Genomic DNA, 11903 nt, shown 5'->3' on the forward strand with positions numbered 1-11903 from the left:
TGGCTTCTGGTGATCCTTCTGCCTCAGCCTTTCAAGTAGTGCTACCATGCCTGGCTAATGTTTTTTAAATTTATTGTAGAGATGAAGTCTCACCAAGTTGCCCAGGCTGGTCTCGGACCCGTGGGGCTCAGGCAGTCCTCTCACTTCTGCCTCCCAAAGTGCTGAGATTATAGGCGTGAGCCACCGTGCCCCACAATATTGACTGTTTTCACTAGGCATAAATAATACTGTACCATTTCTTCTTAATTATTGAGATGTATAACATTTACATGCTACTTTTACCTATAGTGAAATCTCTTTTGCCTTGTTTATAGATTAATTATAAAAATAGAATGCTCATAAATAACATTTACATTATTATGATAAGAATGTTATTCACTACGGAACCAAATAAAATTAGGCTCAGGTTCAGTAAGTTTGGATATTTAATTCCTTACCCCAGTCAGATTAGAAGCTGCAAATGCAGACATTAACCAAAATCCAGGTGTTTTGGGTCCAGAGCCTGTACACTTAACCACTCCTCCATGCTAAATGAAAAAAAATCGTATAACTAAGAAATCAAGACTTCTGACTTTCAGCTATGAAGAAAACAAAACTGGTAAGAATAGCTAGAAATATTTATAAAAATAATGAAAAACTTTCTCTAGTAAATGGTAAAATATTATAAAACTATAATAATTAGGTGATTGCGGTATAAGAATTAACTGACAGATCAGTGGGAGTGAATAATCTTTCATTTTTTGAGTCGGGTCACTCAGGCTGAAGTACAGTGTCACAGTCAGGGTTCTCTGCAGCCTCAACTTTCTGGGCTCTGCCTTAGCCTCCCAAGGAGCTGGCATTTCGGGCGTGTGCTACCATGCCTGTCTAATTTTTCTTTTGGTAGAGACAAGGTCTTGCTATGTTGCCTAGGCTGGTCTCCAAGAGACTGAATAATCTTGAATCAATGTAAGAGTGAAAATAATATTGCTAAATAAAACATCAAAAACTAATTAAGAAGGGATAAATTATTGAGGAAAGGATACAGCAAAAGTTGGCTGTTTGAAGAAAAATTAAAATTTTACTTAGCCTCATACACTAAAATAAAGTTCAAATGGATTTAAGACTCAAATATAAAAATAAAACCACAACAAGAAAATGTTTAACTGAGTTGCTAAGCATAAAAACGGAAGAAATAACAAAGAATATTTTCCTACATGCAACTTTTTAAAAAAATTTTTGAAGTAAAACATGCATAAAAGTACACAAACCATGAGTGTACAACTCAGTGAATTTTCAAAAAGCAGACAAACTCGTGTGACAAAAACACAGCCCAAGCAGAGGCCCACCAGCACCCAACCCCGTTTGGGTCCTCATCCAGTTGGGAAAACCACTGATTTCGAAGTGGTCGGGTTTTGACAGCTTTTCTGTTTTAACTACATAAAAATGTTAAGCCTTATGTATGTCCAAAGCCTCTGTAAACAAAACTGAGGTAAACACAGATGTGAGAAACAATGGAAACATATGCTGTGCAGTTGTTACTCTTTAATATAGTAAGAGCACTGATCATAAGAAAAACACTACCCCACTATACAATGTTTCAATGGTTTTTAGGAAAAAAATAGTGAGTGGCCCAAATAGATAATTCTTAGGTAGTTACGTACAGCCAAAGGGTACAAATGAATAATTCCTAGACATGAAAAATGTTAAACTCTTGTATTAATGACATTTGATTCATCAAATATTTATTGAGCATTTATTTAGGATCTTAAGCTATGTGAATGAATGACACAGATAAGAATTCTTGTTCCTCAGGCGGGACACAGTGGCTCACTCTTATAATCCCAGCACTTTGGGAGGCTAAGGTGAGAGGATTGCCTGAGCCCGTGGGTTCAAGACCAGCCTGGGCAACTTGGCGAGACCTCATTTCTACAATAAGTCAAAAAATTAGCTGGGCATGGTGGTGCGTGCCTATAGTCCCAGCAACTTGGAAGGCTGAGACAGAAGGATCCCAGATCACCTGAGCTCAGCAGGTCTAGGCTGCGGTGGCCATGAGCATGCCACTAGACTCCAACCTGGGCAGCAGAGTGAGATTCCACTTGGGGGAAAAAAAAAAAAAGAATTCCTGTTCCTCATGGTCCTTCCCAGGACAGAAAATAATTAAAGTACCATTTTTACAATTCAAATTAATAGAATTTTTTTCAAAAGATGCTGCTGCAAATTTGTTATATGGCCACTCTTATTGACTGCTTATTATAGAATAACTTGAAATAACTTTTCTGGTAAACAATTTGGCAGTATATCAAAAGAATAAAATTATTTGATATTCTGTGTCTTAGAGAATGATTAAGTAATGGCATAGAGATATAATTAAAACTAATTCATCAGTTCAGTGTTGGTACTTTTTTCACATTTTAATTTCTGACATTGGGATGAATTTTTTAGTCCTTAATACCTTATAAGTGTCAGTTTAATTAGTATTATTCTCTTTTCATTACTACAATGGTACATCTAAGAGAAGATGAAGTGTGGTGTGCAGAGATATTTGTTATACAAATGCAAAAACGGGAGCACTAGCATTTTTTTTTAATTGACTACAAGGACAGTACTACACACTTTACTTGTGTTATTAGAATCATTTACTTCTTACAACTTTGTTGAGTAGGTGGTCTTATTACCTTTTTTGGGGAGCAGAGGGATGGCAGTCTCACTCTGCCACGTAGGCTGGAGTGCAGTGGCATGCTCACAGCTATAGCAGGCTTGACCTGCTGGGCTCAAGTGATCCTTCTGTCTCAGCCTTCCAAGTAGCTGGAACAACAGGGACGCTCCACAGTGCCCTGCTAATTTTTGATTTACTGTAGAGACAAGGTCTCGCCATGTTGCTCAATCTGGTCTTGAATCCCTGAGCTCAGGCAGTCCTCTTGCTTCTGTCTCCCACAGTGCTGTGATTACAGGATGAGCCACTGTGCCATGTCATTTCTTACTTTTTTTTTTTTTTTTTTTGTGAGTTGGTGTTTCACTCTGTTACCCAGGCTAGAGTGCAGTGGCACGCTCACAGCCTCTTCAGCCTTGACCTGCTGGGCTCAGGTGATCCTTCTGCCTCAGTCTTCCAAGTAGCTGTAACTACAGGCATGCGCCTCCACACCCAGCTATATTTACTACCTTTTTTTTAACATTTAAGAGATTGAGTTCCAAAGAGTTAAAGTAACTTGGCTTATAATTTTTGGTTCAGACCCAGGTCTCTGACTACAAAGTCTACGTTAATAAACACTCAAGTATTTTTCCTCCCAACATTAGGAACATTGATAAATACATGTTCATAGGTTTTTCTGATTAAGTATTATAAGGCAGTAAAAAAAAAATCTTATTTTTAAAGAATATGTAATGGCATAAGAAAATATTCATGAGCCAGGCATGGTGGCTCATGCCTCTAATTCCTGCATTTTGGGAGGCAGAGGTGAGAGGATTGCCTGAGTCCAGAGGTTCGAGACCAGCCTGGGCAACTTGGTGAGACCTCATTTCTACAGTAAATCAAAAAAATTAGCCAGGTGCGGTGGTGCATGCCTGTGGTTCCAGCTACTTGGAGCTATTTGGAAGACTATGGCGGAAGAATCACCTGAACCTAGCAATGTCAAAGCTGCCATGGCCATGAGTGTGCCACTGCACTGCTGCCTGGGCAACTGAGTGAGACTTCGTTTCAAAAAAAAAAGGTTCATGAGATTTAGCTGAAAACATAAAAAGTAAACATATAGTATATACTAAAATGTGTGTGCACAGAAGAATATTTGAAGGAAATAACCTCACATTTTTGTTTTTGTTTTTTGGGGGGGTTTTTTGAGTTGGAGTCTCACTCTGTTGCCCAGGTTGGTGTGCAGTGGCACACTCACGGCCTCCACACACAGCCTCGACCTGCTGTGCTTCAGGTGATCCTTCTGCCTCACCCTTCCAATAGTTGGAGCTACAGGCCCACACCACCACGTCCGGTTAATATTTTGGTTTATTGTAGAGATGAAGTCTCGCCAAGTTGCCCAGGCTGGTTTTGAACCCTGGGCTCAGGCAATCCTCTCACCTCCACCTCCCATAGTGCTGGGATTACAGGCTTTAGCCACTGTGCCCAGCATGTTTGTTTTTAAAAAATCTTTATTTCTACTTTAAGCATATGTGTTATTCAATTACTTGTCAAATATTTATTAAACATCGTCTGTGTGCTGACTCAACAATACTTCTGTAATCTGAAAAGAACGTGCTAAGAGTTAAGGCATTATATCACTCATAAGCAGACCCTGAACAATTAAAATACTAAAGGAAAGAAAGGGATTGGCAATAGTAGGAAACAGTGGGGTGGGGGAGCCCACACCTCATCAATAAGGGTACCTGATCTCAAACCAGGTGAAGTGGGGACCAAAGTGAGGCCCAAACTTGACCATTTGTATACCTAACCCTGAATTGTACCCATAACTTAAAAAAAAAGAAGACATTATAGCAAGGTTCTGTTCAGAACTTTGGAGGGAAAAAGCTCACCACCTAACACCTCTGTTTTCGCTTTCTTTACCTGTAAACTAGAATAATACATGCCCTCAGAGGAATAATGTGGAAATTAAATAAGATAATGGAAGTGAGAGTAGTCCATAAAGTTAAATTATTTTCCACATTCAAGAATTTAGTACTTAAAAAATCAGTTACCTTAATGTTTAATTCCAGAAAACATATGTTAAATGATAGTTGTAAGTTATATTTAAATTTTTCCATTTCAAATTTTATAATTTTTCTTTCTATTAGGCAGCTACATGTTATGGATGAAACACATGTGATTAATCAAGTAAAAGAAGATGTATGCTATGTATCTCAGGATTTTTATAGAGACATGGATATTGCAAAGTATGTATAGCAGTAATCTAAGAGTTGGAAAGTTGCTTCTTGGGAGGTGTTACACATAGCTGAAATATTTCATAAGTCTGTTTTGTTTTCCAGGTTGAAAGGAGAAGAAAATACAGTAATGATAGACTATGTTTTGCCTGACTTCAGTACAATTAAGAAGGGCTTTTGTAAGGTAATTTCAAAAAGCAAGTAACCACTGAGTCAAATTCGAAAAGCATTTCACATCCAGGATTAGCAGGACCTGAAAGAGCTGTTGATGACTACCTCTTGGTGCAAGATAAATTTCATACACTTCTCAGTAAATTTATTTAGAAAAAAAAACTATCTGGCAAGTGATAGCACCTGGAACAAATCTGGAGCTGAACAGTATCGTTACATATATTTTGGTTAACCCTTTTCTGTTTACTTAAGATTTAGTTTAAATCCAGTTAGAATTTGGTTATTCTTCTGTTGTGAACATTATTGATGTTGCTGACCTAGGGCCAAGTTTTACTCCTGTTTGGTCTGATATGACCAGATTGGAGTTAGAAAGGGGAAAATCCAAATCACTTTCAGAGTATTGAGAAACAGTTTATTGTGGATGTCAAAATAATTTGTCCTTATCTCATTAATTCAGATCAAATAGCTTCTGTGTTTGGATAAATGTGAGGTTTGCCCTTCTAGTTACCAACTTGATGAGGACGGTTGGGAAGTTAAAAGTCTTTGGTCAGGAGACATTTATGATTTTCATTGCAGTATACTTAGAAATTGTGAAAAATTGGGAACAACCTAGATATTCACTAACAGAAGGAGAATAAATAATTTTTGATATACTTACACTATAAAGTAATAAGCAGTAGTGAAAATGAAGTAGAGTTCCATGATCAGCATGGATAAATCTCAAACCTGATGTTTAATAGAAAAGCAAAATTTAAGACAGGCACGATGGCTCACATCTGTAATCCTAGCACCTTGGGAGGCCAAGACAGATGGACTGCTTGAGCCCAGGAGTTGGAGACCAGCCTGGGTAACATAGTGAGATGCTGTCTCTACAAAAAAATAAAAATAAATTAGCTGGGTGTGATGTCGCATGCCTATAGTCCCAGCTACTTGGGAGGCTAAGGTGGGAGGATCACCTGAGATTTCAGGAGGTCGAGGCTATGGTGTGCCGTGATGGTGCCACTGCATTCAGCCTAGGCGACAGAGTGTAACTCCAACAAAACAACAACAAAAAAGTGGAAATTGAGACAGACTATGAGATCAGGTTGCCTAGGCATGAAACTGGGGAGAAAAACTGGAGGCAAAAGTGCTAGTTAGGATATGGAAGGTGTATTGTTTTTCTGCTTTGCAAGACAGGGAAAACTGCCCCAAACCTTTAAACACCAAACCTCTTTCTCATTAGACAATTTCGCCATCTTCATATCTTTATATTTTATAGCTGATGAAAACACTGCAGTGATATAAAAGAAAATAAATGTTGCGGAGAAATTTATGGCATTGTAGAGTTAAAAGGGGTAAAGTAACCTGTATTTCTACAGGGATGGATTCTGAGCAAAGTCCTAGTGATTTCTAGTTTTCCCAAACCTGGCTATCACCTGAATCACCTGGGGCACTTAAAAAAAAAAATCTGTATCCATGTTTCCTGTTCCTCTCCCCAGAGATGCTTAGTCTCTAAGTTTAAAAACTTAGAAAAGAAAACCTCTTCTAGATGATTGGTCCACTAGGAAGGCTTTCTCCTTCCTTGCAAATGACAACACATTAGTTTATTGACTATTCTTCTAAACTCTGTCAGTTTCTTCTTTGTCAAATCATAAGCCTTCTTTTTTCAAACTAGCATCTTTAACAGCGAGCCATTAGTTGTTTGATTGGCCTCCAGTTGACCATAATTTTACTCATCATCTTTGGAGGAAAAAAAATGCAGACATGTATGGTTGATTGCAGCTGTTTTTATTGGCCTTGGACCTTGTAAACACAATCTGCTTATTGACTGCACCTCATTTACTCAGTGTAGACTCCGTGTTACTGATTCTCATAGGTATTATGCACTTTAATATCAAATGAGTGGACACAGTCATTTGGACTGGACTTTTGCCAGATGATGGAATTTTGCAGTAAATGTTTATTTTAAAAAGAATGACTTAATCTTTACTTTGTCAATTATGTCAAAACTTATACTTTATTCACAATTTATGTTGTCACATAAAGATTTTATTAATAATTTTTAAGATTTAGAAAGTTATATTTTGTATATATTAGGATTCACACTAAAATGTATTGTTTTGAGTTTCCTTAACCCTTTGCACTTTGATGTGCCCTTTTAGGGGACATTGTAAATCTAGCAACCACTTGGATGTTCCCTTTTAGCGACACAAAGAGATTGCTGGTGATTATACAAGACAAACTTATGCCAGTGCAAATTTTTCAAAAATCTGTTTCCTTGAAATTTTCCATTCAAATTGCATGAAAAAGCAAATAAAGACATGAAATATATACTGAGATATATGTTAAAAAATAAGCTGGGCACAGTGGCTCATACCTGTGGGCACTTTTGGAGGCGGAAGCAAGAGGATTGCCTGAGCTCAGAGGTTTGAGACAAACCTGAGCAACATGGCAAGACCTTGTCTCTACAGTAAATCATAAAATTAGCCAGGCACGGTGGTGCATGCTTGTAATTCCAGCTACTTGAAAAGCTGAGACAGAAGGATCAACTGAGCTCAGCATGGTGGCCATGAGTGTGCCACTTCACTGCAGCCTGGGTGACAAAATGAGACTGACTCAAAAAAAAAAAAAATCAGCTGGTGTTACATAGAAAGAGAATGTCCTTCCGCATTGTCTTCAGTCAACAACTGGACAATAAACTACATATTATTAACGTGTGAGGAAGAAAATGAGACTGCATTGTCTACTCAGATAGAAAAACAATGGGTGGAAGATGTCAAATTACTGTCGTACAACATGTATCAATGATTCCACAATGCACATCAGTGACTGTTTCATACATTAATCATTCATTAGAAACAAAAGATATGAAATTTTGAGATTTTGGCCATAAATAAGTTCATCAATGTCCAAAATCCCATTGTAAGCCAAATATCATTACAGGAAAATAATTGGTTCGAATGCTGTGCTATTTAATATGAAAGTGATTCATTTTTCACTATCTGATAAAAAACTGCAGTCAGGTTGCTAATAGGTGAACCACCAAATGTCTCTGAGCGCAAAGGGTGAATATTGACTAACTTATTGTTACCTGATGTGCACAACTTTGATGAGAGCTAATATTTACGAAAGTAAAGTAACAATGCTACATAAAATGAAAAAAAAATATTTATTTGAGAGTCTTTATACTTAGGATATTGTTAAGACTTGAACTTTGATAGTTTATTTGAGAATTATTTTTATTTTATTTTATTTTTCATGGCTACTGCAGCCTCAACCTGCTGGGCTCAGGTGATTCTGCCTCAGCCTTCCAAGTAGGTAAGGCTGTAGGTGTGTGCCACCATGCTCAGCTACTTTTTTGATTTATTGTAGAGTCTAGGTCTCGCCATGTTGCCCAGGTTGGTCTTGAACTCCTGGGCTCAGGCAGTCCTCTTGCCTCTGCCTCCCAAAGTGCTGGGATTATAGGCATGAGCCACTGCAGCTGGCCTATTTTGCGTATTTTTAAAATGGAGACCCAGTCTTTCTATATTGCCCAGGCTGGTCTTGAACTCTTGGCCTCAAGTGATCCTCTCACCTTGGCCTCCCAAAGTGCTAGGATTACAGGTGTGAGCCACTATGCTTGGCCAAGAATTTTTTTAAATGCTTGGGAAAGAGTTGCAGACTTGGTTTTCTAGGGCTAATGATAGTAACAATAGTGATAAGGTTTATAATATCACCAATTACAAATGATAGAAATTCAGTTTTATTTCTTAATGGAAAAGAGGATTCCTAATAAAGTGTAATGCACTGATTGACCCAAGTTGGGAAAATCACCCTCACATTAATGGTGACCACTTTCTGCAGAGCCAATATAACATAAACTTATAACTTACTTAATGGTACCAGGACCAGATTTACAACGGTTGTGCGGTAATCATGGCCTACTGAAACTGACTTTTAGTTGACTAAAATAGCAACTCTCAGAGGCCCTCAAAAATTCCTTCGTTTGTCTATTTCCAAAACAAAAGTCTCTTTTGAATTATATTCTTAAAATCAGAGACTACTTGCACTACCAGATTACATATTAATGACTTTTGACTTTAATGCTAACATTCAATAAGTATCTCTAGTTCTGGCCCTTTTCCAGAGTTGGAACTGGCATGTCACGTGACCTCTTCTGTCAATTAGGGCTATAAACTAGATAACCTTTAATGTTTTGTCAGTTGAAATTCTCCCAGACTGCATATATCTCAGCTTATTTTGCATGTAGGCAAAATGAATTGTATCATTTAAACTCAAGTCAATGGCTTGAGTGTAAATGAATTTGCAAATTCATAGGAAATATTTTCCACTCTGTTTGAGAATTCTGTGAGGAATAATATACTTTGTTATTATAGCAATAGTTTATTTTTATTTTTTGAGTTAGGGGCTCACTCTGTCACCCGGGCTGGAGTGCAGTGGCTCGCTCATGGCCACTGCAGCCTTGTCCTGCTGGATTCTGGCGGTCCTTCTGCCTTAACCTTCCAAGTAGGTGAGACTGCAGGTGTGTGCCACCATGCTCAGCTACTTTTTTGATTTATTGTAGAGGCCAGGTCTTGCCATGTTGCCCAGGTTGGTCTTGAACCAGCAGGCTCAGGCAATCCTCTCACCTCAGCCTCCCAAAATGCTGGGATTATAGGCGTGAACCACCACGCCCGGCCTTATAGCAATAGTTTAATGGAGAGAAAAGTAATTTTTAGTTTTCCTTATTCTCCCTAGAAAACTGTGAATATTGTGTACTTTTCAAGATTTTTTTAAATTTAAAAATAATGATTTGAACATGGAATTTCCGAATGATAGAAATCGGGATCATTTATATTCATCCAGGTTAGGAATGGCATTGTAGTGAAAGGAATGTTTTGTATGTGGTTTGGGTTATCATATGAATGACCTTGATTTAGCAGAGCCTAATTGTATCATTAATAAAAGGAAAAAATGCCTGTTTTTAGGGTTATGTGAGAGTTCATATGTAGGTATGTAATAGACCTAATGTATGTAATAGTAGCGTATGTAACAGGCCTAGTATAATGAATGTATCAAATACCTACTGTGTACTGGGTACTGTGCTATACTAGGTATGGATGTGTAATGGTGAACAGTGTAGGCTAAGATGTCTAACACAGGCAACAGCAGAGAATAGTGAGGGTCTTTTATTTCAGAAAAACATCTCTGAGGAAGCTGAGATCTATATAGAGTAGGTGGCTGATTATATTAAGGAACCTATAATATTCTGTACACACATCACTATTTAACAGTAAATTATTAATATTATATATTTTATATATTTTTATACTTATGTAAAGGATGGGAGGAAAACTGCATATGTATTGAGTCAAATGAAATGAATACCTATAACTGAGTCTAGAAGAGCTGAGGATTCTTGGTAAAATTAAGAGGGAGCATAATTTTACAGATCTAGAATGTTGGGGAAAGAGATTGTTTTTTCTGGACTCTTTAGCAGCATAGCTCACAGAATGGCTGACTTAGCAGAAAATAAATAACAAGAGAATTCAAGGTGGGGGGGACCCTCAAAAAAACAGAATTTTTTAGAGGGCAGGCCCCTTGTAGTGCAGGCTTCCCCTGCTAAGTAAGTGTTCTAGGAACCCAGCAGCATCAGTATACCAGCTAGCATTGTGGGAGGTTGTGGGATGCTATGCTTGGCTTCAGTGAATTTTTTTGAAGATTCTTTCAACGTGTTTGCCCATTTCATGATGGGTGATTTATGATCACACCTGCCCATGCCACACTGCAGCAGTTTTGTTGTTGTTGTTTGTTTTGGTTTTGGTGCTTTTAGTTGGAGTCTCACTCTGTCGCCCAGGCTGGAGTGCACGCTCACGGCCACGGCAGCCTCAACCTGCTGGGCTCAGGCGATTATTCCACCTCAGCCTTCCAAGTAGCTGGAACTACAGGTGCGTTCCACCATGCCCAGCTAATTTTTTGGTTTATTGTAGAGACGAGGTCTCACCAAGTTGCCCAGGCTAGTGTCAAACCCGTGGACTCAGGAAATCCTCTCACCTTGGCCTCCCAAAGTGCTGGCATTATAGACATGGGCCACTGTGCTGAGCCACAATTTTTTTTTTCTTCTTTCTTTTTTTAATATCTTAAATTTAAAGATGTGGAGTACAATTCAGGGTTAAGTATACAAATGTTCATTATGCAGGTAGCAGGTACCATTGTTGAAGAGGTGTGTCTCCCACCTCCCGCAGAAGACGGCCCACTACTGTCAATCCCACCCCCCAGCCTCCGAAAATTTCCCACTACTGACGATCCTTTTCTTATAGTATCATGATAATTGTTCAAGGTCCACTTATGAGTGAGAACATGTGATACTCAGTTCTTTGTTTCTGTGATAGATCACTCATTATTACAGGCTCTAAGTCCATCCAAGTTGCTATGAAGTTCATGATTTTATCCTTCTTTATGACTGCATAATATTCCATCATGTATATGCACCACATTTTTTTTAATCCAATCTCCTTTCTATGGGCAGCACGGTTGGTTCCATGTTTTTGCTATTTAAGCAATGCTGCAGTAAACATGCCTGTGCAGGTATCTTTTTCATAGAGTGTTTTGAGTGCCTCCGGGTATATTCTCCATAGGCGGATTGCGGGGTCATATGGAAGATCGATTTTTAGACCTTTAGAAATTGCCAAACTGTTTTCCACAGAGATTGGACTAGTTTACACTCCTGCCAACAGTGTAGAAGTGTTCCCTTTTCGCTGCATCCTCTCCAGCATCTGTTGTTTTTTGAGTTATTGATGATGAACATCCTGACTGGAGTTAAGTGGTATCTCAGTGTAGTTTTAATTTGCATTTCTTTTTTTTTTTAATCAATTTTTTTATTATGATATTGTGGGGTACAGTTAAGGGTTAGGTATACAGATATGCTTTGT

General features: G+C 38.2%; 1 protein-coding gene across 2 annotated transcripts in view; it reads left to right on the forward strand.

Annotated features, from left to right (window-relative positions):
- The window catches only part of ACTR6 (ARP6 actin related protein 6 homolog), a 36024-nt gene that overhangs the window by 13754 nt on the left and 10367 nt on the right, over positions 1-11903 (forward strand). For both annotated transcript variants that reach the window (XM_008064682.1, XM_008064683.2), the window contains exons 7-8: positions 4756-4854; positions 4948-5026. In XM_008064682.1, coding sequence (XP_008062873.1) covers positions 4756-4854; positions 4948-5026 — 178 coding nt within the window. The remainder of the gene's footprint in view (positions 1-4755; positions 4855-4947; positions 5027-11903) is intronic.

The sequence above is a fragment of the Carlito syrichta genome, unplaced genomic scaffold (assembly GCF_000164805.1).
Source record: "Carlito syrichta isolate Samal-C Ts95f unplaced genomic scaffold, Tarsius_syrichta-2.0.1 Scaffold307930, whole genome shotgun sequence".
In the NCBI taxonomy this organism is placed as follows: domain Eukaryota; kingdom Metazoa; phylum Chordata; class Mammalia; order Primates; family Tarsiidae; genus Carlito; species Carlito syrichta.